Consider the following 26013-nt stretch of genomic DNA (forward strand, 5'->3'; position numbering starts at 1 on the left):
TGATTTTCTTAAAGGTTGCCCTTCATCATCCATCCACATTGCTCAGCCAGCCCTTATTTTTCACAACTTCACTTTAATAAATCCTTCAATACTGGACTCTTTGCTTGCATTCAGCTCCTAATTTTGAAACCCTTGTACATATCCTGGCGTAGAGTCTGTGTTGCATTTTACTTTAAATAGAAAATTGCTGGGGGGAGGTTAAGATGAGCTCAATACCATGTGCAGTTTGTGTGGGGGTTGGGGGAGGAGAAACACACAGCCAGCATGGAATCCCTTACCAGAAATTAACCGAAGGCCAGCTAATGTAAGCACAGTGTTTGAAAAATCCTCAGTTCTGACTGGCACCATTGAAATAATTCCTCCTAGTAAGAGAAATGAAAAAGGGTAATTTAGAAAGTTTAGGACTAAGCAAAACTCTGACCTTCTGGCTTGAAAAAGATATATAATGCGAGAATTCAGAATTTGTCTAATAGCCCAACCCTAATGGGCTTCCAGCGTACGCAGTCAGTCTGAACAGTGCTGCATGGCTGCTCAGAAGCCAAGCATTGTTTTTATTTAATGAGTGAATGTCATGTTTGAGATAAAGACTCTTACATGAACTGTTCATGTCCCTACTGAGTGCTTTGAGCAGTGAAATGTCTGGCAGGCACATCATTGCTGCACGTACTCCTGTGTTGCTCTTGGCTGCTGCTGCGCTCCATGCTGTCGGTCCAAGTCCTGTGGGACTCTTCCTACTACAGAGCAGCTGCCTTAGCTAAGCAAATTGAGCATGAAACGGGCAGTGCGGAAATGGGTTAACGGGGAGCTCAGCGACTCCAGTTATAAAAAAAATCTGATCACCGTGTGGTCTGCGCGATACAGGCGACGGATTCTGGAGGATGGATATTTTTTCTTGCTGTACAGCTCTAGCATTTAACTTGTGCCTGGACATGACTCAAAAGAGCTGCTAAATCTCTGCTGGTCTGTATATTGTGAGAAAAGCATTGTTAGGAAGGGTAAGTGCGAGACTGCAGTGGTATTCTCCCCTTTAAATGGGTGTTGCTCAGTGCACTTTGATCATTCGGTGCCTTGTTTAGCAAGCCTTTTGTTATCTAATAACTGTGCACCATCAGAAGGACAGGCACTTATGGGATTCATGCGCTTTTCTTCATTAAGCCCTGTGTTTTGCAAGAGTCTTACAGCCGTCATAGTTGTCTTACACAAATAATGTAAAGAACAAATCCATTTTCACAGCAGTAATCTGAGGGTGGAATTGTCAAACAGAAAAACGGTTTTAATTTTGTCAGATTACATACAAGTCCCAGTTTCTTGTTTTCTCTGGGCAGAATTAGAAAAGACACTAAAGCATTTGTAGCGAATGAATGGTTGATCCTTCTCTTTATGCTAATTATGTGCTGTGTCTTTATTATATCTGGGGGAACGAAACACTTAATATGTTAACACTTGATCCAGAGCCTATGTGTGAATCTGAAGCTTCCTATGGTGATCAATCCATTTTTAAACATAGATTGGGCCTGGCTGGAAATCACTGATTGACGAGGGCCCGTATTAGCCAGCTGGTAATGACATCACTGATTGTAGCCCCCCCCACCCAACCCCAATTCGTTTAACACAGACTCCAGCATAATACATTCCAGGGTCAGCAGTGACGAGTAGACCCTCATGCATTATTTAATGAATTTTTGGTCTTGAACTAATGTGTTTTTTAAAATCTTTTTGTTCCTTTTACCCCCTCTGCCCTTCCTGATTACTTGGCCTTGTGAAGCTGGCGCTGACGGAGGAGCAGAGTGATGCAAGCAAGAATGGTGCTGATACCAAAGACCTTGTGTTTCTGGTTCAGGTCTCCTGTCAGGTAAGGTTACATATGCAATTGGCGCTTGGCTTTAACTAGATGAGCCCCTATACTGATGCATCTTGTGCCCTGTCATACAACAGTCACAATGTGATGATGTATAAATCGAGGCAAATAATATAATAGAAGAGAAATGCATTGGCCTAAATATGTGAGACAATGTCCTTGATCAATGTGGTTATACTCCTGGACTGGTCCAATACTGCACCATGCCACTGGGGCATCTGTGGCAGTCAGGCCCTGCAGTCCAGAGGTTTTTACCAAATTTGCTGTAACCATTGCCATTGGAAACAGTGGCCAGACTTAAACATGGGTTCTAAATTATATTGAGGCTAGGTCCACTTATTTCTTCCATCTCTTGCTAATGTCTGCATGGAACTCTACGTTAATGATGCTTTTTATGGATTAGTAGAATGTTGGGTAGACCACACGTGGAGTAGTATGTACAGTTCTTGAAGTAATAGAAAGGCTGACTGCACTTAAAGTCACCAGGACCAGATCACGTGCATTCAAGTATACCAAGACAAGTAAGGGTGGAAATTGCACGTTCATGATCCTCCAATCCTCCTTAGATAACGGGTGGTGCCAGAGGACTGGAGAATTGCAAATGTTACACACTTGTTCAAAAAATAGTATAAGAATAAGCCCAGCACTACAGGCCAGTCAGTTTAAGCTTGGTGGGGGGAAAACTTTCAGAAGCTATAATCCGGGACAATATTAACAGTCACTTGGTCAAATGTGGATTATTTAAGGAAAGGCAGCACAGATTTGTCATGGAAAATCATGTTGGGACTTCAGTTATGAGGAGAGATTGGAGAAACTATGTTGTTCTCCGAAGGTTCAGAGGAGATTTTATAGGAAGTGTTCAAAATCATGGGAATCTGGGCAGAGTAAATGAGGAGAAACTATTTCTATTGGTGGAAGGGTGGGGAACCAGAGGACAATGATGCAAAGTCATTGGCAAAAGAGCCATAGAATCAAAGAGTCATGAGGATACTGAAGGAGGCTATTTGGACCATTGAGTCAATGTCAACTGCCTGTAGAATGATGCATTCAGTCCCAATTCCCCACTTGATCCCCGTAGCCCTGAAAAGTTTATTTCCTTCAAGTACCTATCCCATTTCCTTTTGAAATCACTCATTGTCTCCACTTCCAATACTCTCATAGATAACAATTTTCAGGCCATTACCACTTGCTGCGTAAAAAATGTTCTTCCTCACATCTCTTGCCCAAAATCTTATGTTCCCAGTGTACCATCAGCTGATGGGAACAGCTATTCTTTGTCTACTTTATCTAAATCTGTCATAATCTTGTACACCTCTGTCAAATGTCCCCTCAATCTCACTTGCTCCAAGGAGAACAACCCCAGCTCCTCCAACCTAATCTTGTAGCTAAAACCTCTCACCCTTGGAACTATCCTGGTAAATATCCTCTGCACTATCTCAAGAATCTTATATCTTTCTAAAGTGTAGTGACCAGAACGGGACGAAATACTCTAGTTTTGGCCTAACCAGAGTTTCTGTGCTTTTGTACTCAGTGCCTCTGTTTATGAAGGCCAGCATCCCATATGCTTTGCTCATCGTGCTCTCAATGTGTCCTGTCACTTTCAAAGATCTATGCACATGAACCCCAGTTCTTTCTGTCCCTGCACACTCTTTAGAATTGTGGCATTAAGTATATGTTGCCTCTTCCTATCCTTTCTTCCAAAATGCATCACCTCGCACTTCTCTGTATTAAAATCCATCTGCCCATTCTGCTAGCCTGTTGCAATTGATTATTGTGATACTCACTGTTTGCCATTGCTCCAGGTTTGGTACCATCAGCACATATTGAAAATTTACTCTTGGATGTTAGAATAATAATTTAAAAAAGCACTGACTCTTGGGGAGCACCACTTTCTAGCATCCTCCAGTCTGTCAAACAGCCATTTACTATGACTCGCTGTTTTCTGCCCTCAAGACAATTTTCTTTTCAAGTTGACATTGACCCTCCTATTCCGTGAGCCTCAATTTTTCTTAACCAGCCTTTTATGTGTACTTTGTCAAAAGGTTTGTTAAAATCAACATAAATAATATCCACTGCTTTCCCTTTGTCAACCTTCTTTGTTGCTTCATCAAAAATTCCATTCGTTTAGTTAAACACCATCTGCCTTTAACAAATCTGTGCTGGCTATCCTTAATTAACTCAAACCTCTCCCAGGTGCATGTTGCTCAGTTCATAGCACCCTCGCCTTTGAATCAGAGGGTTGTGGGTTCATGTCCCACTCCCGGAAACCAAGAACTGTGATTGTACTCGAAAGAGTTGCAATCTGTGACTGTTGATAACTCGAAGAGTTTGATTTTATTTTTCCTGATTATTGTTTCTAAAAGTTAACCCACCACTGCTGTAACATGAGGAAAAACCATTTTTACACAGCAAGTGGTTAGGGTCTCGAATTAACTGTCTAAGAGTGTGATGGAGGCACGTTCAGTATGGCTTTCAATAGGGATTTGGATAATTACCTGAAGAGAAACAATTTTCAGGGCTATGGATGAAAAGCTGGGGGGTGGGACTAGCTGAGTTCTTGCAGAAAGTTGGCATGGACATGATTGGTCAGATGGTCCCCATTAGTCTTGTACAATTCAATTCTATGATCTTGCCCTCATATTCCGTAAAGAATTTCAAGGCTGTGAAGAAGGTGCAAAAAATAATTTTTAAAGATGACGCCCAGGAGTTTATACCTATCAGAAAATTCTTAGCAGGAAATAGACTGAATGGTAACCTGATAGAAGTCTTTAAGATTATGGAAGGTTTTGATAGAATAGACACAGGGAAAATGTTTCCTTTTGTGAGAGTGTCAATAAATATATCTACAAATATAATCTTTAAATGTAAAATAGCCACCAATAAATCAAATAGGAAATTCAGGAGGAATTTCTTTACTTAGAGAGTAATTAGAATGTGGAATTCATTACCTCATGGAATAGTTGAAGCAAATAGCATGGATACATTTAATGGAAAATACAGAAGGACTAAGGAATTGGATTACTGTAGCATCGTGATTCCAGGCTCTGTCCTATTGCTCTGTCACGATTATGGCCCTCTTTCAACACTATATGTTCTCATTCAAAAAGAGACTTCCTAAAGCAAGCCTGTTGTGTCCCTTTGTCATCCCCCTCCCCCAAACTTTCCTTTATATATGAGGTGATGTAAATGTTATACCTCCAGATTAACAATTTAATTATACCACCGGGATAGAAGCTGGAAATAGTTTTAATTGTCCACTGCACACTGCTGCTCTGTTAAGTAGAAAAACAGTACATGGTAAATCATCCAATTCAGGCTAAAACCCCTAATTAGGTTTATTACAAGAAAATAACATGCAAAGAGACAAATTTAGTTAGCAAAGAAAGCAATACGGTGTTTAATTCTGTTAGTTTAATTCATTTCCTGAAAGCAAGTTAACCTATTTGGATTACTGAAGTGCTTTCCCCTCCAAAGTGGCAGTATTGATGATTCTGGCTTTGCAGCGTTTTTGTACTGTAACCCTGAAAATATTCATGAATTAAATGAAGGACAGCTATGCTCAAAAGGCAGCAGTAATTACACCTGGTACAGGAAGCTTCTCTCATCTTAAATCAAAGGTTTTTTTCCTGCACTAACAGATTTCGTTGAAGCTGTCTCCAATACTTTCTCAACAACAGGAAACAAGTCTTTAATCAGTTATATCTTGAGGCAGAGAGAAATGGCTTTTGAGACCTTGGTAGATTTTGTGTCTAACACTTCAGTTTCTAAGCGATCATAATGGGTCTCCTCTCAATGTCACATATTAATACTTCGATACTGAGGTGTTTAGCCAACTACCTGTATCCTAATGAGCTGGTGTTTACAGTCTAAAGTGTAAACAAAGGAGAGGCAGCCTCTCAAATGCAGCCACTGTTTGTATTTACTCCTTACAGATCCTCCTGTGAAGACAAAGAATAGGGGAAATCATCAGAAAAAGCAGCCATAGATGGTTTCTATTTTAAGCATTCCTGTGCCTAGGCCTAGCTAAAATTCAAATAAGCAGTGACAATAGTAATTTGAAACCGGGCTAATTCTTGTTTAACATGCTTTAATTCCAGTAATACCTGCTGTGTCCTGTTCCTCCAACTCCCTAAATGGTTTCCACAATCCCACAGTCCCAACGACTCTTTGGGAGTTACCCTTAAACTCTCTGTCTTTTAAAGCTTATCAATTTGAGATTAATAACGAAACAAAAAATTGAAAGGAATGTAAGCCAAGTCAAATATGTGACACATCTCTCCTTTCTGAATGGTTCTTGCTGCTGTCCTGCAGAATGGGCTGGGTAAAATTGTCTTCTGATCCAGCATTTGGGAACCTCTAGACAAACCCAGAGATCATTGTGGCTCATTCTGTAAACCTCGCACTGTATGTTTTGGGCATATGTTAAAATATGCTTGTCTATAATTGTAAATAGAGTGGCTCATAAATCAGAGAATCTGTTCAATTTCAGGGCACGTGAGGAGACTATCTATGAATTATAATTCAATTACATTTCTATTTGGGAAATAGAATGCATATTTACAGCCACTTACTTGATCGTATCCTCTCATGGCCTTGCTACTCCCATTGTGTCAGTCATAGATAAAGCCATCTCTGATCACTTCCTTATCATTGTCCATCCACATCCCCCTTCTCCCTCCCAACCCTGCTTCCTTCTGTGTCAACCTCTGAAGGAAAAAAATACTCTCTTCCATTTCTCAACATCCTAAATTTTAGCTTTCTATTCTCCACGATGTTTCTGAAGATTATCAAGCAAGTCCTTACCTCCAGCTTTGATGCCCTAGATCCCTGCAAAGCCATGACTCTTACTCCGGCCATTCCCAGCTACAGCCCTCTTTGAGTTTAAGGGACACAACTTGGATGAATATGGTGGACAACTATTTTAAATAGTAATTGCCATAACTGGATCTTGCTCTCATCAGCCAATACTGCTCACTATTCCAGCATCATCCTGGAATGCAAAGACAATCCTGGCTTCCTTTCTCTATTGCAAACCATCATCTTAAAACCCTCATTCATGTCTCCTCCACCTTTCCCTCCAACAAGAAGCCCACGGGCTCAAGGACTTCTTTGTCATTAAGATCAAGAGCATTTGATTGGTTGCCTCTGTTGCTTCCCTCTTTTCCCCAGCCTGTCGGCCAGAAAACAGTAAGCTATGCCCCACTCCTAGCATTGAACTTGCATCTTTCTCTAGCTTGTCTCCTCCTAATTTGTATGTTTGTTCGTATGTAAGTTTGCAGCCTTTTGACCTAATTGTCCAAGATTTTGGTCATTTGCTCTAATATCTCCTTATATGGCTCAGTGTCAAATTTTGTTTGGTAACACTTCTGTGAAGTGCCTTGGCATGTTTTACCACATTAAATGTGCCATTTACATGCAGGCTGTTTGTATTGTTGTGTAGGATGATCTTGAAAGCAAAGTCTTGGATGACCAGCCAGAGATACAAGGTTGTTGATTATGTTCTGTGAAAAGTCTAGTGATAAACTCTTGCCTCTCCTTATTAATGAAAATTTCTAGTCTGCATGGAGATTTGTCAGTTCACTCCCTCATTGCCAGGCCTTAGATAACTCGTTGATTCAGTGGGGTCACCGCTTTAGCCTGGCCTAAGAGCTGATGCAGAGTTGTTTGGGAAAGTATGCTGTTAGATGGGAGTGTGGATTTATGCTCATTCTGGTCTAGTTTTGCTGCTACTCATCAAAACCAGGGTATAGGATAAGAAAAAGTTATTAGTTATGTGAAAAGAACAGGAGGAGTGAGGACACTAAGAATGAAGTTGGGTGAGGGCAGGATAACTGATGTTATTCAGGCTGCAGAAGTGCTGAATCAGTTTAAGAAGGAGACAGGCAATTGATTAATTTGATTTAGAAAGGGAGCTACAGGGTGTTGGTGATAAATTGTGACTTCATCCTTATTACTACCAGTACAGTTGCAGAACAGCTGTGCAAACTTAAGGTGAATAAATCTCAGGGGCCGGATAAGATGCATCCAAAGATTCTAAAGGAAATAAGAGAGGAAATTGCAGGAACTCTGGCACAAATCATCCAGAAATCACTGAGTACTGGAGAGGTCCCTGGAAACTGGAGAAAAACAGGTGTTACTCCTGTTTTTCGAAAAAGTGATGCAGGATGCTGCAGGTCAGTGATGTGGGCGTCCATTGCGGAAAAAGTTATAGAATCCCTTACTAAGGAAAAGATTATGGAACATCTGGATGGAAATAAAATCATAAGGATCCCCAAGTATGCATTCATGAACAGGATGGTATGTCGATGTAATTTACTGGTTTTATTTGAGGGCATGACAGAGGAGCTTGATCGGGATATGGCAGTGGGTGTGGTGAACTTGGATTTCAGTAAGGCCTTTCATGTAGTTCCTCTGGAAAGGCTGGCACTGAAATAAAGCTGGAGTGACTATGTAATTGGTTGGCTGATAGGACCCATAGAGTAATGATATAGACATTGTCATCAGCTTGAGAGAAGGTTACCATTTGGGTTCCACAGTGGTCTGTTTTTGGACTGCTGTCACTTAATATTTTCACAAATAATGTGGAGCTAGACACCATAAGCACAATGACTAAATCTGCAAATAAAACAAACCTGTGAAAGTGGTAGAGTGAAATACTCGACAGGATAAATTGCAGGAGGATTGAATGTACTTTGGAATTAGGAGTTCAAGTGACAGATGAAATTCAATGTAGAGAAGTGCAGAGTTCTTCACGTGGTGGTGAAGAAGCCCAGGAACTGACTATCACATCAGTGGAAAGAAAATGTATTTCCATCCATTGTTTTATTTCTACCTTTTAGCCTTTTTCGATTCCTTCACCCCACCCCACCCCCACTAGGGCTATTTGTACCTTGCTTGTCCTGCTTGCTACCCTTAATAGCACATTCTTTAGATAATATCACCACCTTCAACACCTCTTTGTCCTTTTGTCTGTGCTCTACTTGTCCCATCCCCCTTAAACCAGCTTATATTTCACCTCTCTTCTATTTTTACTTAGTTCTGTTGAAGGGTCATTCAGACTCAACGTTAACTGTGTTCCTCTCCGCAGATGCTGCCAGACCTGCTGAGTTTTTCCAGGTATTTTTGTTTTTGTAGTGGAAAGAAAATAATGGATATAGAGAGATCTAGAATCCTCATCTTCAATAAATTGAAATTATCCTAAGAATTCTTGACAATAATGAATAAAACAAATCAGATGTTGGGATGCATTAAAACATCAATATTGAGCCATAAGAGTGAGGTAATCCTTCTAGTTTCTAAATCATTGGCACAGCTACATTTGGAATACTGTGCATAGTTCTGTTGTTGCCTGAGTATAGAAAGGATATTGCAGCTATTGAAAGGATACAGAAGAGCAACTTGAATGATTGAGTGATTACGAAGAGCAATTATGTAAATTGGATGTGTTCACACTGGAACAGTGAAGGCATGGAGGTGATTCTAAGGGGACTAAACAGTGCAGACCATGAAAGCTGTTTCACCTTGTCCAGAACAGCAGAACCAGAGGACACGCCTTGTGCTTAGGAGAAAATAAATTCAAAACTGAGCGGTGGAAACAACATTTGTGAACAAGTGGTTGTCCTATGAAATAGGCTTCCTAGACAGATGATGGGAATATGCAGTATTGATTCATTCAAATGCAATGTGACTGAGTAATTTGAGACATGACATGTCACAGGTGAATTTGTATGTGTAATATGTCACCTCATGTCTGAGTCTGTTGGTCTCTATTAGTCAACAACTCCATAACTATTGTATTATGGAACTACCAGGATGGTAGAAGATGAAACAGATGGACTTCGATCTTTTCTTATCTAACAATTGCTATCTTCTTGAGAAATGCATGGGGACTTTCTGGGGAGAGCAGAAAATTGCCTTATTGTTTAAGTTAAGTATTTTTGTGTGGCTGATCTATGCCGAGTAATCTTGTAATTCTTTTTGAGATGGAGGTGATTCCATTGTAGAAAGAGCCACAGATAGTGCTGCTCTTCTTCCCTTATTGAACAATAAACTGAGCATGAATCAGCTGAGTTTATAGAAAATGCAGTTCCTGCGTGCTAGCTTCCTCTCTTGTTTATAAATGTAAATTTCATTTTTTCTTTCCCAGCTCCTGAATTTGATGAGTGTAGTTGGGGACCAGTTTTGGCAGACCTCCAATTGCCGGACCCGGCCCTGTCCTGTATTCACCTGATCTCTGTGTCTTGAACTTTCCACCAGTACTCAGTTAGTACATCAGGAGTGTAAATCCTGGTTAATTTTATTTTTTTTTTCTTTAATTCATGTCCGGCCCAGGAGCTAGATGTCAGCTAACTGAGAGAAGCTGGGGTTTTCTGTTCTATGCTTTAGGAGGACAGTGGGTGAGGTCACTGGGAAAATTGTGAGAGTGCAAGAATCTGTCTCCAGATTTCTGGTTGAGCTGTAGGTGGTTCAGGAGCTTGGGGCTTCTGACTCGGCTCCGCCAGTTTCTCAGTGCACTTGCGACTGTAAAGGACATCTTTATATCAATATAACCTTCAGGCCATCCATTTATTTAGTGTTTAGCTTACCGTTGAACACAGCGACTGACATAGATTCATAATTGCTGAATCAACTCTGTCAGAAGAAACGTAAAGTGGAGAATGGAAAACCTGTCACAACCTAGTACGATGTTCTTCATTGCAAAGCCGGGAAGCTAGTGGCAGCTCCCATCGACGTGAGGTGCGGCTCCCTGACCAGTGTTGTAGTGCTGCTGGAGCAGAGCTCTGGCACCTCCATCCAGGGTCCGGAGAGCAGAGCGAGGTGGAGCGGAGTGCTGGGGTCCCAGGGAGGAGAGGCTGGCTGCGAGCTCTGGGGCCCCGGGAAGGAGAGGCTGGCTGTGAGGCCCAGGAGTGGAGCCCCAGGTCAATGAGTGGGTGGGGGGCACTGACTGCTGTGTGTGTGTGTGGGAGTGAGAGTGTGCGCGGGGGGTTGAGAGGGGGAGCAAGAGAGCACGCGCGCGGGAGACAGTCTACTGTGGACCTAATTGTAGTCCCCTAATTGAGATGGAATTGTTTCCAAGGTTTATGCCTTCTGCTGCTGAAGGGGCTGACTCTGGCAATCTGATGCTCTCCAATACCTAATACAAATGCCATTCTTTGCGTATGAGCCTAGGTGGTGAGTGTCAGGCGATCACTTGGAGCTGAGTTTGATGCTGCCCTCACCCTCAGCTGTCCGAGTGAACACTTGCAGAAGGGTTCACTGGATCGATGGTGATGCGGAGTAGGAACATCTGGGCTGATTTTGCCCTTCTTGTTCCAGGCCCACTGATCGCAATTCTAGCACTTCTACTGCTACCTGTGCTGAGAGCAGTTAGTGCAGCACAGGCCAGGGACCAAGCCAGTCACATCTTTACCAACTGAGCTGTTAGGTTGTTTCCCGCATTTCAAGTCCACACCTATCAGACAATGGTGAAAGACAGAGCTGTAACTGTCATGCAGACACTCTCACACTCACTCTCTCGCACCCTCACACTCACACTCGCTTTCTCCCTCATGCTCTCTCTCTCTCTCATTCTCACATGTTCTCTCCCACGCACGCGCGCTCTCTCCAACACATGCGCGCTCTCTCCCACGCACGCACTCACTCTCCCACGCACGCACTCACTCTCCCACGCACGCACTCTCTCTCTCTCCCGCGCACGCACTCTCTCTCTCTCCCGCGCACGCACGCACTCTCTCTCCCGCGCACGCACGCACTCTCTCTCCCGCGCACGCACGCACTCTCTCTCCCGCGCACGCACGCACTCTCCCGCGCACGCACACACTCTCTCTCCCGCGCATGCACGCACTCTCTCTCCCACGCACGCACTCTCTCTCTCTCCCACGCACGCACGCACTCTCCCGCGCACGCACGCACTCTCTCTCCCGCGCACGCACGCACTCTCTCTCCCGCGCACGCACGCACTCTCTCTCCCGCGCACGCACGCACTCTCTCTCCCGCGCACGCACTCACTCTCTCTCCCGCGCACGCACTCACTCTCTCTCCCGCGCACGCACTCACTCACTCTCCCGCGCACGCACTCACTCACTCTCCCGCGCACGCACTCACTCACTCTCCCGCGCACGCACTCACTCTCTCTCCCGCGCACGCACTCACTCTCTCTCCCGCGCACGCACTCACTCTCTCTCCCGCGCACGCACTCACTCTCTCTCCCGCGCACGCACTCACTCTCTCTCCCGCGCACGCACTCACTCACTCTCCCGCGCACGCACTCACTCACTCTCCCGCGCACGCACTCACTCACTCTCCCGCGCACGCACTCACTCACTCTCCCGCGCACGCACTCACTCACTCTCCCGCGCACGCACTCACTCACTCTCCCGCGCACGCACTCACTCACTCTCCCGCGCACGCTCCCACTCACTCTCCCGCGCACGCTCCCACTCACTCTCCCGCGCACGCTCCCACTCACTCTCCCGCGCACGCACCCACTCACTCTCCCGCGCACGCACTCACTCACTCTCCCGCGCACGCACTCACTCAGCAGTCAGCCTCTTCCTCCCTCCCCATTCCCCCCAGCGACCTGGGGCTCTGCTCTACAGCGGCTCACTCCTGGACCTCGCTGCCAGCTACTCCTTCATACTGGGAACCTCCACTGCTCTCTGACAACCTAATCCAACAACAGAATTAATTTTTTCTGGTAACTTTTTAATTCTTTTTTGGGATGTGGATGTTGTTGGCTAGGCCAGCAATTATTGCCCACCCCTAATTACCCTTGAGTAGGTGATGGTGAGCTGCCTTATTGAACCGCTGCAGTCCATGTGGTTAGTGTAGGTACATCCACAGTGCTGTCAGGGAGGGAGTTCCAGGATTTTGACCCAGCGACAGTGAAGGAATGGCGATATATTTCCAAGTCAGGGTGGTGTGTGGCTTGGAGGAGAACTTCCAGGTGTTTGTGTCCCCATGTGTCTGCTGCCCTTATCTTTTTGGATGGTAGCATTCGTGGGTTTGGAAGGTGCTGTCTAAGGGGCCTTGGCGAATTCCTGCAGTGCATCTTGTAGATGGTACACACTGCTGCCATTGTGCGTCGGTGGTGAAGGGAGTGAATGTCTGTGGAAGGGGTGCCAATAAATGGGCTGCTTTGTCCTAGATGGTATCAAGCTTCTTGAGTGTTGTGGGAGCTGCACTCGCCCGGGCAAGTGGAGAGTATTCCATCACCCTTCTGACTTGTGCACTATAGATGGTGGACAGGCTTTGGGGAGTCTGGAGGTGAATTTCTTGCCACAGGCCTCTAATTCCTAGCCTCTCACCTGCTCTTGTAGCCACAGTATTTGTAAGGCTAGTCCAATTCAGTTTCTGGTCAATGGTAACCCCCAGGATGTTGATAGCAGGAGATTCAGTGATGGTAATGCCATTGAATGTCATGGGGAGATGGTTAGATTCTCTCTTGTTGGAGGAGATGATCATTGCTTGGCACTTGTGTGGTGCGAATGTTACTTGCCACTTGTCAGCCCAAGCCTGGATATTGTCCAGGTCTTGCTGCATTTGGACATGGACTGCTTCAGTATCTGAGGAGTTGCGAATGGTGCTGAACATTGTGCAATCATCAGCGAACATCCCCACTTCTGACCTTATGATGGAAGGAAGGTCATTGATGAAGCAGCTGAATGTGGTTAGGCTGAGGACACTACCCTGAGGAACTCCTGCAGTGATACCCTGGAACTGTGATGATTGACCTCCAACAACTGCAGCCATCTTCCCTTGTGCTTGCTGTGACTTCAATCACCGGAGAGTTTTTCCCCTGATTCTCATTGACTCCAGTTTTGCTAGGGCTCCTTGATGTCACACTCGGTCAAATGCTACCTTGATGTCAAGGGCAGTCACTCTCACCTCACTTCTGGAGTTGAGCGCTTTTATCCATGTTTGAACCAAGGCTGTAATGAGGTCAGGAGCTGATTGACCCTGGCAGAATGCAAACTGAGCGTCAGATGAGCAGGTTATTGCAAAGCAAGTGCCACTTGATAGCACTGTCGATTACTTTACTGATGATCTAGAGTAGACTGATGGGGCGGTAATTGGCGGGTTGGATTTGTCCTGCTTTTTGTGTACAGGGCATACCTGGGCAATTTTCCACATTACTGGGTAGATGCAAGTGTTGTGGCTATACTGGAACAACTTGGCAAGGGGCGCAGCAAGTTCTGGAGCACAAATCTTCAGTACTATTGCCGTATTCTTGCCGGGGCCCATAGCCTTTGCAGTATCCAGTGCCTTCAGCCATTTTTTTGATGTCACATGGAGTGAATCGAATTGGCTGAAGATTGGCATCTGTAATGCTGGGGATCTCATGAGGAGGCTGAGATGGATCACCCACTTGACACTTCTGGCTGAAAGTTGTTGCAAATGCTTCAGCCTTATCTTTTGCACTGATGTGCTGGGCTGCCCCCCATCATTGAGGATGGGAGTATTTGTGGAGTCTCCTCCTTCATTGAGTTGTTCAATTGCTTACCACCATTCATGACTGGATGTGTAAAGCTTAGATCTGATCCATTGGTTGTGGAATCGCCTAGTCTGCCTGTTGCTTGCTGCTGATGCTGTTTGGCATGCAAGTAATCCTGTGTTATAGCTTCAGCAGGTTCACACCTCAGTTTTGAGTATGCCTAGTGCTGCTCCTGACATGCCCTCCTGCACTCTTCATTGAAACAGGGTTGATCCCATGGCTTGGTGGTAATGGTAGAGTAGAGGATACGTCAGGCCATGAGGTTACAGATTTTGGTTGAGTACAATTCTGCTGATGGCCCACCGTGCATCATGAATGCCCAGTCTTGAGTTGCTAGATCTGTTTGAAATCTATCCCATTTAGCATGAAAGGTATCTGCAATGTGAAGACGGGACTTCAACTCCACAAGGACTGTGCAGTGGTCACTCCTATCGATACTGTCATAGACAGATGAACCTGTGGCAGTCAGGTTGGTGAGGATAAGGTCAAGTATGTTTTTCCCTCTTGGTTCCCTCACCCTGCTGTAGGCCTAGTCTAGCAGCTATGTCATTTAGGACTCGGCCAGCTCGGTCTGTAGTGGTGCTACCGAGCACTTGTGGTAATGGACAACTGCAAGCTGTAAAATTACAGGCTCAGCAAGGTGATGTGCATTTGTAAAACCCTCAAAACCCTCTGTGCCCTCAAACTGTAATATCCTCGCCCTTTGTACACCACGGACCAGTTGGCATAAGGTCAAGCAGATTAGAGAAATAAACGCATGGCTCAAAGAGCAGTGTGGGTCGAAGAGGTTTTGATTCATTGGACATTGTCATCAGTACTTAGGGAAGACTGAGCTATTCAGTTAGGAGGGGCTATACTTGAACCAGGCTGAGACCAGTGTCCTGGCCAATTGTATAACTAGAGCTGTGAACATGACTTTAAACTAACAGAGCTGGGGGAGGGGTCAGGTGAAGGGTGATTTAGGAATCCAAAGTGAAAGGTTAAGGCATTGGAGGAGCATATCAATGTGGGTAAAGACAAGCAGAGTGGGGCAGAAAGGAGACAGAGCGTTGAACAAAAATTGTACATCAATGAATAAGGTCATTACGGGGGATAGAAAGAAAATAATGAAATTAAAGGTTCTTTATCTGAATGCACAAAGCAATGCAATAAGATAGGTGAACTGTTGGCACAAATACAGGTAAATGATTGAGATCTAATCACCATTTTGGAGACATATTTGCAAGATAATCAAGGTTGGGAAATCAATATTCCATAGTACACAATATTTTGGAAAGACAGATGAAATGGCAAAGGGGGAGGGGTAGCCCTGATAGTAAAGGATGACAGAAGGACTTCAGAGAGAAGGGATCTGGCCTCAGAAGATCATGAAGTAAAATCAGTGGAAATTAGAAATAGCAAGAGTCAGAAAGCACTGGTGGGAGTAGTTTATAGACTCCCTAACAGTAATTATACTGTTGGACAGAGCATTGAACAAGAAATCATTGGAGCTTGTAACAAAGGCAATGTAATAATTGTGGGGGATTTTAATCTTCATATATGGGACAATCAAATTGGCAAGAGTGGCCTAGAAGGTGAGTTTGTGGAATGTTTTTGTGACAGCTTCTTGGACCAAAACGTTTTGGAACCAGCTAGTGATAAAGCTATCTTAGATCTTGTATTGTGTAATGAAGCAGGGTTAATGTCATAGTAAAATACCACTGGGAAATAGTGATCATAATACCATTGAATTCCAGGTTAAATTTGAAAGTGACATACTCCAATCACAAACAGGAATCTTAAACTTAAAGCCAATCACATGGTTATGAGGGATGAACTGGCTAGGGTAAATTGGGTAAATAGATTACTGGCTGCAAATTAACAGTGGGAAACATTTAAAGAAATAATTTAAAATGTCCAACAAAAGCACATTCCATGGAAAACAAAAACTCAACAAAGACCCACCTGTGACTCACCCAGGAAGTTAGTGATAGTATTAGCTTAAAAGAAGAGGCTTGTATTATTTCAATAAACAGCAACAAGTCTGTGGTTTGGGAGTGTTGTAGAAATCAGCAAAGGGTGACTAAAAAGTTGATAAAAAGGAAAAAAATAGAATGAGAGTAAATTAGCCAATCACGTAAAAACAGATTGCAAGAGCTTCTATAAGTATGTAAGAGAGAGTAGCTAAAGTTAACTTTAGGCCATTAGAATCAGAGACAGGAGAAATTATCATGGGGAATTAAGGAAATCGCAGTGACATTGCGCAAATATTTTGTGTCTGTCTTCACACTAGAAGACAACTTCCATTCCAGAAATAGACAGTAAACTAGGTGCCAAGAAGAGTGAGGCAATTTGGGAAATTAATATCAACAGAAAAAAAGTATTAGAGAAACTTAAGAGGCTAAAATCCTGGGGACCTGATGGTTTACACGCTAGTGTTCTAAAAGAAATAGCTACAGAGATATTGGACGAGCTGGCTGTAATTTTCCAGAATTCATTGGATTCAGGAACGGTCCCATCTGATGGAAAATTGGCAAATTTTACTCCACTTTTCAAGAAAAGAGGGAGAGAGAAAACAAGGAACTACAGGACAGTTAACCTAACATCAGTTTTTGGGAAAATGCTGGAATTTATTATTAAGTAACTGTTAACAATGAACTTAGAAAAACATAGTATGATTAGAGCAAGTCAAGATGGTTTTACGTCCTGTTTAACAAATTTATTGGCGTTTTTTGAGGATGTAATTAGTAAGATAGATAAAGGGGAACCAGTAGATGTAGTATGCCTGGATTTCCAAAAGGCTTTTGATAGGGTGCCACACAAAAGGTTAACAAGCAAGATAAATGTGATGGAGTTGGAGGAAATATATTAGCATAGATGGAGGATTGGCTAACATACAGAGCAGAGAGTGGGTATAAATAGGACTTTTTCAAGTTGGCAGGTAGTGAATAGTGGAGCATCACAAGGGTCAGTGCTGGGGACTCGGCTATTTACAATCAAAATAATGACTTAGATGAGACAGTTTATCTAAGTTTGCTGATGATAGAAAGCTAGGTGGAAAGGTAAGCTGTGGGGAGGACACAGACTGCAAAGAGATATAGACAGGTTAAGTTAGTGGATAAGAATGTGGCAGATGGAACATAATGTGGAAAAATGTGTGGTTATCCACTTTGGTAGGAGGAACAGATGTGCAGAGTATTTCTTAAATGGTGAGAGATTAGAAAATGTAGATGTACAAGGGACCTGAATGTCCTCGTCAATAAGTCACTGAAAGCTAACATGCAGGTGCAGCAAACAATTAAAAAAAAACAAAGAACAAAGAAAAGTACAGCACAGGAACAGGCCCTTCGACCCTCCAAGCCTGCGCCGATCGTATTGCCCGTCAACTAAAACATTTTGCACTTCCGGGGTCCGTATCCCTCTATTCCTATCCTATTCATGTATTTGTCAAGCTGCCTCTTAAACACCAATATCGTACCTGCTTCCACCACCTCCTCTGGCAGCGAATTCCAGACACTCACTACCCTCTGCGTAAAAAACTTGCCCCGCACATCACCTTTATAGTTTTCTCCTCTCACCTTAAATCTATTTCCCCTAGTAATTGACTCTTCCACCCTGGGAAAAAGCTTCTGACTACCTACTCTGTCTATGCCAATCATAATTTTGTAAACTTCTATCAAGTCGCCCCTCAATCTCCGTCACTCTAGTGAGAACAATAAATTAGGAAGGCTAATGGTACGTTAGCCTCTACCACAAGAGGATTTGAGTACAGGAGTAGTGAAGTCTTGCTTCAATTGTATAGAATCTTGGTTAGACTGCATCTGAAGTAGTGTGTGTAGTTTTGGGCCCTTTCCCTTAGGAAGGATATTATTGCCATAGAGGGATTGCAGCAGACTAGTTGCTGCGATGACAGGGCTGTCTTATGAAGAGAGATTGTGGAAACGGCCTGTATTCTCTAGAGTTTCGAAGAATGAGGGATGATCTCATTGAAACCTACAAGACACTTAAAGGGATAGACAGGGTAGATGCAGGTAAGATGCATCCCCTGGTTGGGGAGCCTAGAACTAGGGGACACAATTTCAAAATAAGGGGGAAGCCACTTAGGGCCAAGATGAGAAGGATTTTTTTTTATTCAGAAGGTTGTGAATCTTTGGAATTTTCTACCTCAGGGGGCTGTGGAAGCTCAGTCATTGAGTATGTTTAAAGCAGAGATTGACAGATTTCTAAATACCAATGACAAAGGGATATGGGGGAAAAAGGCATTGAAGTGGATCGTCAGCCATGATTGTATTGAATGGCGGAGCAGGTTTGATGGGATGAATGGCCCACTCCTGCTGATATGTTCAAAGAGACTTGGGTATGTCTGTATAAGGAATGCAAAATGTTAACATACAGGTACAGCAAACAATTAGGAAGGCAAATGGCATGTTGGCCTTCATTGCAAAGGGATTGGAGTACAGGAATCAAGAAGTCTTGCTGGAGTTATATAGGGTTTTGGTGAGACCACATCTGGCATACCATCTGCAGTTTTGGTCTCCGTATTTAAGAAAAGAGATACTTGCATTAGAGGCAGTACAGTGAAGGTTCACGAAATTGGTCCCTGGGATGAGGGGGTTGTCCTATGATAAGCGGCTGAGCAAATTGGGTCCATTTTCTCTGGAGTTTGAGAGACAATCTCATTGAGACGTACTAGATTCTGAAGGGGCTTGATAGGGCAGACACTGAGAGATTGTTTCCACTGGTCAGGGAATCTAAAATGGGGGGAGCGGGGGGTGGGGAGCTTAGCCTTGGGGTAAGGGGACAATTATTTAAGGGTTGAGATGAGGGGAAATTACTTCACTCAAAAGGTTGGGAATCTTTGGAATTCTCTGCCCCAGAGGGTTGAGAATGTTTCACCATTGAATATATTTATGGCTGGGGTAGACAGATTTTTGGTGCCTCAGGGAATCGAGAGATATGGGGAAGGGGCAGGGAAGTGAAGTTGAAGCTGAAGATCAACCATGGTTGTATTGAATGGCCAGAGCAGGCTTGAAGGGCCACATAGTCTACTCCTGTTTCTATTTCTTGTGTTCAGTCCTCCCCTCAACAGAAGAATGTTTTTTATGTTCAAATAATAAGCAGTTAACCAGAGGTCTGTAATAATTTTAATTAGCTATGGAGAGGTGCATTTTGATTTAATTGAGTTACTTTGTGAATCTTGATTAATTTGAATTGCATAAGCTTTGCTTAGTTTTGATACATCTTTCACCAAGCTGGGACCGTTTTTCCAGCAGTTAAAAAGTTAGCAGTCCTTGGATCACTCAGATGATGAGTCACCAGTAATTGAAAGCGACTATAGTGAAATCTGAGAAACGTAGGACCCTTGCATTCTGCAGACAGACTGCCTTGTTTGGTTGCATGGATGCTACTGCTGTAATTTCCTTGTTGTTGGCAGTGCCACATTTTAAAGTTTCTGCACCAGAATTGTCTGAGATCTCTGTGTTGCTCCAACTCTGAACTCGTGCACATCCCCAAGTTCCTTTGCCCCTTTGCCCACCATTGACAGCCGTACCTTCAGCTGGCTAAAGCTCTGGAATTACCACCACCTTTCTACCTCTCCTTCATTAAGACACTCATTTAATACCCTTGTGTTGACAGTGTCCCGGTGACATTGCAGTCAATGTCCCTGCTGCTGTGCAGGCAGTGTCCCGGTGACATTGCAGTCAATGTCCCTGCTGCTGTGCAGGCAGTGTCCCGGTGACATTGCAGTCAATGTCCCTGCTGCTGTGCAGGCAGTGTCCCGGTGACATTGCAGTCAATGTCCCTGCTGCTGTGCAGGCAGTGTCCCGATGACATTACAGTCAATGTCCCTGCTGCTGTGCAGACAGTGTCCCGATGACATTACAGTCAATGTCCCTGCTGCTGTGCAGACAGTGTCCCGGTGACATTACAGTCAATGTCCCTGCTGCTGTGCAGACAGTGTCCCGGTGACATTGCAGTCAATGTCCCTGCTGCTGTCCAGGCAGTGTCCCGGTGACATTGCAGTCAATATCCCTGCTGCTGTGCAGGTAGAGTCCTGGTGACATTGCAGTCAATGTCCCTGCTGCTGTACAGGCAGCGTCCCGGTGACATTGCAGTCAATGACCTGCTGCTGTGCAGACAGTGTCCCGGTGACATTGCAGTCAATTTTTTTTTTCTTTTTTTTTGCAAAAATATACTTTATTCATAAAATATCTTCAATCACATTCCAAACCATTTCAAAAACACCATTACAAGGGTACAATCCAGGTTAAACTTTTACAAAATGTATCACCAGGTGCATCAGTACAAACAATATTACAATCATTTACAGCCTTTCATTTTGAGCTGTACAGCCCGAGGGGCTCTAAACAGTTCCCAGTCTCTCGGTGCGCTGTGGCAGAAAGGTCTTAGACAGCGACCCTTCCCCATTGCGCCTTTGCGGCAGCTGCCCCAAGCTTTAGTGCGTCCCTCAGCACGTAGTCCTGGACTTTGGATTGTGCCAGTCCGCAACAATCGGTCGGGGACAACTCTTTGCGCTGGAAGACCAACAAGTTTCGGGCAGACCAAAGCGCGTCTTTCACCGAGTTGATGATCCTCCAGCTGCAGTCGATGTTTGTCTCGGTGTGTGTCCCTGGGAACAGCCCGTAGAGCACAGAGTCCTGTGTCACAGAACTGCTCGGGATGAACCTCGACAGCAACCACTGCATCTCTCTCCAGACTTTCTTTGCAAAGGCACAATCCACAAGGAGGTGAACAACGGTCTCTTCCCCACCACAGCCACCTCGAGGGCAACGTGCAGAGGGGGTGAGACTCCTGGCGTGTAGGAAGGATCTGACGGGGAGGGCCTTTCTCACCACCAGCCAAGCTACGTCTTGGTGCTTGTTGGAAAGTTCTGGCGATGAGGCATTCTGCCAAATGACTTTGACAGTCTGCTCGGGGAACCATCCCACAGGGTCCACCCTCTCCTTTTCCCTCAGGGCCCCTAGGACGTTACGTGCTGACCACTGCCTGATGGACTTGTGGTCAAAGGTGTTTTTCTGCATAAATTTTTCCACCAGGGACAGGTGGTACGGCACGGTCCAACTACTTGGAGCGTTCCGCGGCAGCGTGGCCAGACCCATCCTTCGCAACACCGGGGACAGGTAGAACCTCAGCACGTAGTGACACTTGGTGTTTGCGTACTGAGGGTCTACGCACCGCTTGATGCAGCCACACACAAAGGTGGCCATCAGTATGAGGGCGATGTTGGGCACGTTTTTTCCCCCTTTATCTAGAGGCTTGTACATCGCGTCCCTGCGGACACGATCCATTTTCGACCTCCAGATAAAGCGGAAGATGGCTCGAGTGATCGCCATCGCGCAGGAGTCTAGAATGGGCCAGACCTGCGCCACGTACAGCAACAGCGAGAGTGCCTCACACCTGATGACCAGGTTCTTACCCGCAATGGAGAGGGAGCGTCGCTCCCACATGCCCAGTTTCCTTTTCACCATAGCCACTCGCTCCTTCCAGTTTCTAACGCATGCCCCGGTCCCTCCGAACCATATCCCCAGCACCTTCAGGCCGTCAGCCCTGACAGTGAAGGGGACAAAGGATCGGTCAGCCCAGTTCCCAAAGAACATGGCCTCGCTCTTCCCACGATTTACCTTGGCTCCCGAGGCCAGTTCGAACTGGTCGCAGATGTGCATCAGTCTGCGCACCGACAGCGGATCCGAGCAGAAGACGGCGACGTCGTCCATGTACAGGGAGGCTTTTACCTGAGTGCCTCCACTGCCTGGGATCGTCACTCCTCTTATGCCCGGATCCTTCCTGATGGACTCGGCAAAGGGTTCTATGCAACACACGAAAAGGACAGGCGAGAGAGGACAGCCCTGCCTGACTCCAGATTTAATCGGAAAGCTATCTGTTTCCCACCCATTGATTGAGACTGCGCTACTGATGTTAGTGTAGAGCAGTTGGATCCAATTTCGAATTCCCTCCCCAAACCCCATTTTGGAGAGCACATCCCCCATGTAGGTGTGCGATATTCTGTCAAAGGCCTTCTCCTGATCCAAGCTGATGAGGCAGGTATCCACACCCCTGTCCTGTACATAGGCAATCGTATCCCTGAGCAGCGCGAGGCTGTCAGAGATCTTCCTGCCTGGCACAGAGCAGGTCTGGTCAGGGTGAATCACCAATTCCAGAGCGGATTTGACCCGATTGGCGATGACCTTGGACAGAATCTTATAGTCCACATTCAACAGTGAAATGGGTCGCCAATTTCTAATTTCCTCCCTTTCCCCCTTGTGCTTGTAGATGAGGGTGATGATGCCTTTCCTCATGGATTCTGACATACTACCGGCCAGGAGCATACTCTCGTACACTCCTAGCAGGTCTGGGCCGATCAAGTCCCACAGAGCCGAATACAACTCCGCCGGCAAGCCGTCGCTTCTGGGAGTTTTACTCTTCTCGAAGGACTCAAGGGCCTTAGTCAGTTCATCAGGAGTTAGCGGTTTGTCCAGGCTCTCCCGCGTACTGTCGCCTAAGACCTCCGTGATAGAGGACAGGAAGGACTGGGAGGCCGTGCCGTCCGTGGGCTTCACGTCATACAATCCGGCATAAAAGGATTTGCTGATCCTCAGAATGTCGGACCGTGATGACTTTACTGAGCCGTCTTCTTCCTTCAGGCTGCTGATCACAGAGCGCTCTCTGTGTATCTTTTGGAAGAAGAAACGTGAGCACGTCTCATCCTGCTCCACGGAGCGGACTCTGGAACGGAAGATGATCTTGGAGGCCTCCGAGGCAAAGTGCGAGGCTTGCTGGCCCTTCACCTCTTGGAGCTCCTCCTTGACATCGACCCCCATCGACTGCAGCCGGAGCAGATTCTGCATCTTTTTCTGGAGTCGGGACATTTCCCTCTGTTCCTTTCTAGCTTTCTGGGTGCCTTTGAGGATGAAAAACCTCTTGATGCTTCCCTTGATCGTTTCCCACCAGTGTGTCAGGGACTCAAAGAGGGGTTTCACGGTTCTCCAACCTTTGTAATCCCTCTTGAGCTCCTCAATGTTCTCTGGGGTCAGCAGTTGCACATTTAGCTTCCATGCCCCCCTGCCCACCCTCAGGTCCTTCTCCAAGTGGCAGTCCGCCAGTAGGAGGCAGTGGTCAGAGAAGAACACCGGCTTGACGTCGGTGGATCTGACTGTGAATGCACGGGACACAAACAGGAAGTCTATCCTGGAACGAATGGACCCGTCTGGCCGCGACCAGGTGTATCTACGCTGCGCTCCGTCTGCAGGGTTGCTGAAGACGTCGTGCAGCTTGGCATCCTTAACTGTTTCCATCAGGGATCTGGACGTAGCGTCCAATCTGCTGCCGGCCCTGCCGGATCGTCCAGCCGCATCGATGATGCAGTTGAAGTCACCGCCCAGAATGACCGGCCTGGAGGTCGCCAGCAGCAGTGGGAGCTGCTGAAAAACCTCCAGCCGCTCAGCCCCTTGTGCCGGGCCATACACGTTAATTAACCGGAGTGGAGCGTTCTTGTACATTACGTCTGCTACGAGGAGTCTTTGTCCCTGCTGCTGTGCAGATAGTGTCCTGGTGACATTGCAGTCAATGTCCCTGCTGCTGTACAGGCAGTGTCCCGATGACATTACAGTCAATGTCCCTGCTGCTGTACAGCCAGTGTCCCGGTGACATTGCAGTCAATGTCCCTGCTGCTGTACATGCAGCGTCCCGGTGACATTGCAGTCAATGTCCCTGCTGCTGTCCAGGCAGTGTCCCGGTGACATTGCAGTCAATGTCCCTGCTGCTGTACATGCAGCGTCCCGGTGACATTGCAGTCAATGACCTGCTGCTGTGCAGACAGCGTCCCGGTGACATTACAGTCAATGTCCCTGCTGCCGTCCAGGCAGCGTCCCGGTGACATTGCAGTCAATGTCCCTCTGCTGTACAGGCAGTGTCCCGATGACATTACAGTCAATGTCCCTGCTGCTGTACAGCCAGTGTCCCGGTGACATTGCAGTCAATGTCCCTGCTGCTGTACATGCAGCGTCCCGGTGACATTGCAGTCAATGTCCCTGCTGCTGTCCAGGCAGTGTCCCGGTGACATTGCAGTCAATGTCCCTGCTGCTGTACATGCAGCGTCCCGGTGACATTGCAGTCAATGACCTGCTGCTGTGCAGACAGCGTCCCGGTGACATTACAGTCAATGTCCCTGCTGCCGTCCAGGCAGCGTCCCGGTGACATTGCAGTCAATGTCCCTCTGCCGTCCAGGCAGTGTCCCGGTGACATTGCAGTCAATGTCCCTGCTGCTGTCCAGGCAGCGTCCCGGTGACACACAAACATTGTCCCAGTAGTTAACCAGGCAGCGTCCAAGATTTGTACAAGCCTTGTCTATGTAGGGCAATGATGGAACAAGTGAAATAATGAAGGTAGGCAGTGAATGGGTTAAAAAAAAACACATCTACTTAGATTGAAACAATTTCAGCTTTTAACTGTGTTAGATGAAGGAGCTTTCTCCTTGCCACTGAGCTGAAGTAAAAAGCAAATGAAAAAGATCAATAATTGGATCAGAACAGTCCATTCATCAAGGAACTCCTGACAGAGCAAGATGATTACACACTGTGCACAAACGCTGAGCTTGCATTTGCAGTGAGGATTGGCAGCTCTACAGTCAGAGCATGAGCCTCAATGCCTCTCCTGATTGTTCAGCAATTGGAAAGAGTGTCTGTTTTTTTTATAAATATCAGCAACATTTTTACCTTCCAGTAGGAAAAATAATTTTTCATCTTGATAATTCCTGCTGCTGCTACTCCCTTCCCCGCCCCCGCAACCCCACCGTGGCTGACGGGGCATTTAATAGCATCAGTGGACCACCTGAATGGGTTTATACTGGGATTAGGGCAAACGACTTGGGCATAACGTGGCATCTTGTTGAAATTCAACAACTATGAATTTCTACATAGTGCATCCCACAGAATCTGTTGCCAGAAAGCTGCACGTAGCAATGAAAACCTCAATATCTGAATGACCTCGGATACCCTACTTGTGCTGAACCCAGCTGGCTTCTTTAAATTGTCCATCAATGGTAAGTGGAATTAGAGAAATTGACAGAACCATGAAGCATTCCTGATTTACCAAATCAAGAAGTATGTCAAATGGTGAGTGTTGACATCCTCTGTCATATTTTTATTTGAACAGTACGGCAGTGCTGTTGGATTGTTGCCCTCCCATGCTAGCTTTTAGGTTGTCTCCATGGTGATGAGCAGTGTTGTGGAATCATAGAATCTTGCAGCATAGAGGGAGGCATTTCGAGCCATCATGGTCTGATAGAAGGGTCCACAGTCCCATTCCCCCTGCCCTTCTTCACACCCTTCTAAAATGTTATTTTTTGAATATTTTCCAATCTCTTGAAAAAATTGTGCTGGTTTCTGTTTCCCACACTGTTTCTGGGCTGGCAACTCATTCTAGCAACCTTCTGTGTGAAAAATTTTCAAAAATCCTCCGAACCTCTCCCTTTGCTGTTATGGTGATGATCCTCTAGCTAGCAATTCACTAATTAGCTGAAATAATTTTTCTTGATTTACTTTTAATTGTAATCACCGTTATCAGATCTTCTAACCTCCTTTGTAATCAAAAGAGCCTCTATTACTCCAATTTCTCCTCATAAGTAAGGTCTTTCACCCCTAGTATATCAGGAACAGGATTAATA

The 26013-nt window shown here is 45.5% G+C and overlaps 1 protein-coding gene across 5 annotated transcripts in view; it reads left to right on the plus strand.

Moving 5' to 3' along the window:
- The window catches only part of arhgap32b (Rho GTPase activating protein 32b), a 539127-nt gene that overhangs the window by 290054 nt on the left and 223060 nt on the right, over positions 1–26013 (plus strand). For all 5 annotated transcript variants that reach the window (XM_078530751.1, XM_078530768.1, XM_078530760.1 and 2 more), the window contains one exon: positions 1766–1852. In XM_078530751.1, coding sequence (XP_078386877.1) covers positions 1766–1852 — 87 coding nt within the window. The remainder of the gene's footprint in view (positions 1–1765; positions 1853–26013) is intronic.

The sequence above is a fragment of the Cetorhinus maximus genome, chromosome 2 (genome assembly GCF_964194155.1).
Source record: "Cetorhinus maximus chromosome 2, sCetMax3.hap1.1, whole genome shotgun sequence".
NCBI classification, from domain to species: Eukaryota; Metazoa; Chordata; class Chondrichthyes; order Lamniformes; family Cetorhinidae; genus Cetorhinus; species Cetorhinus maximus.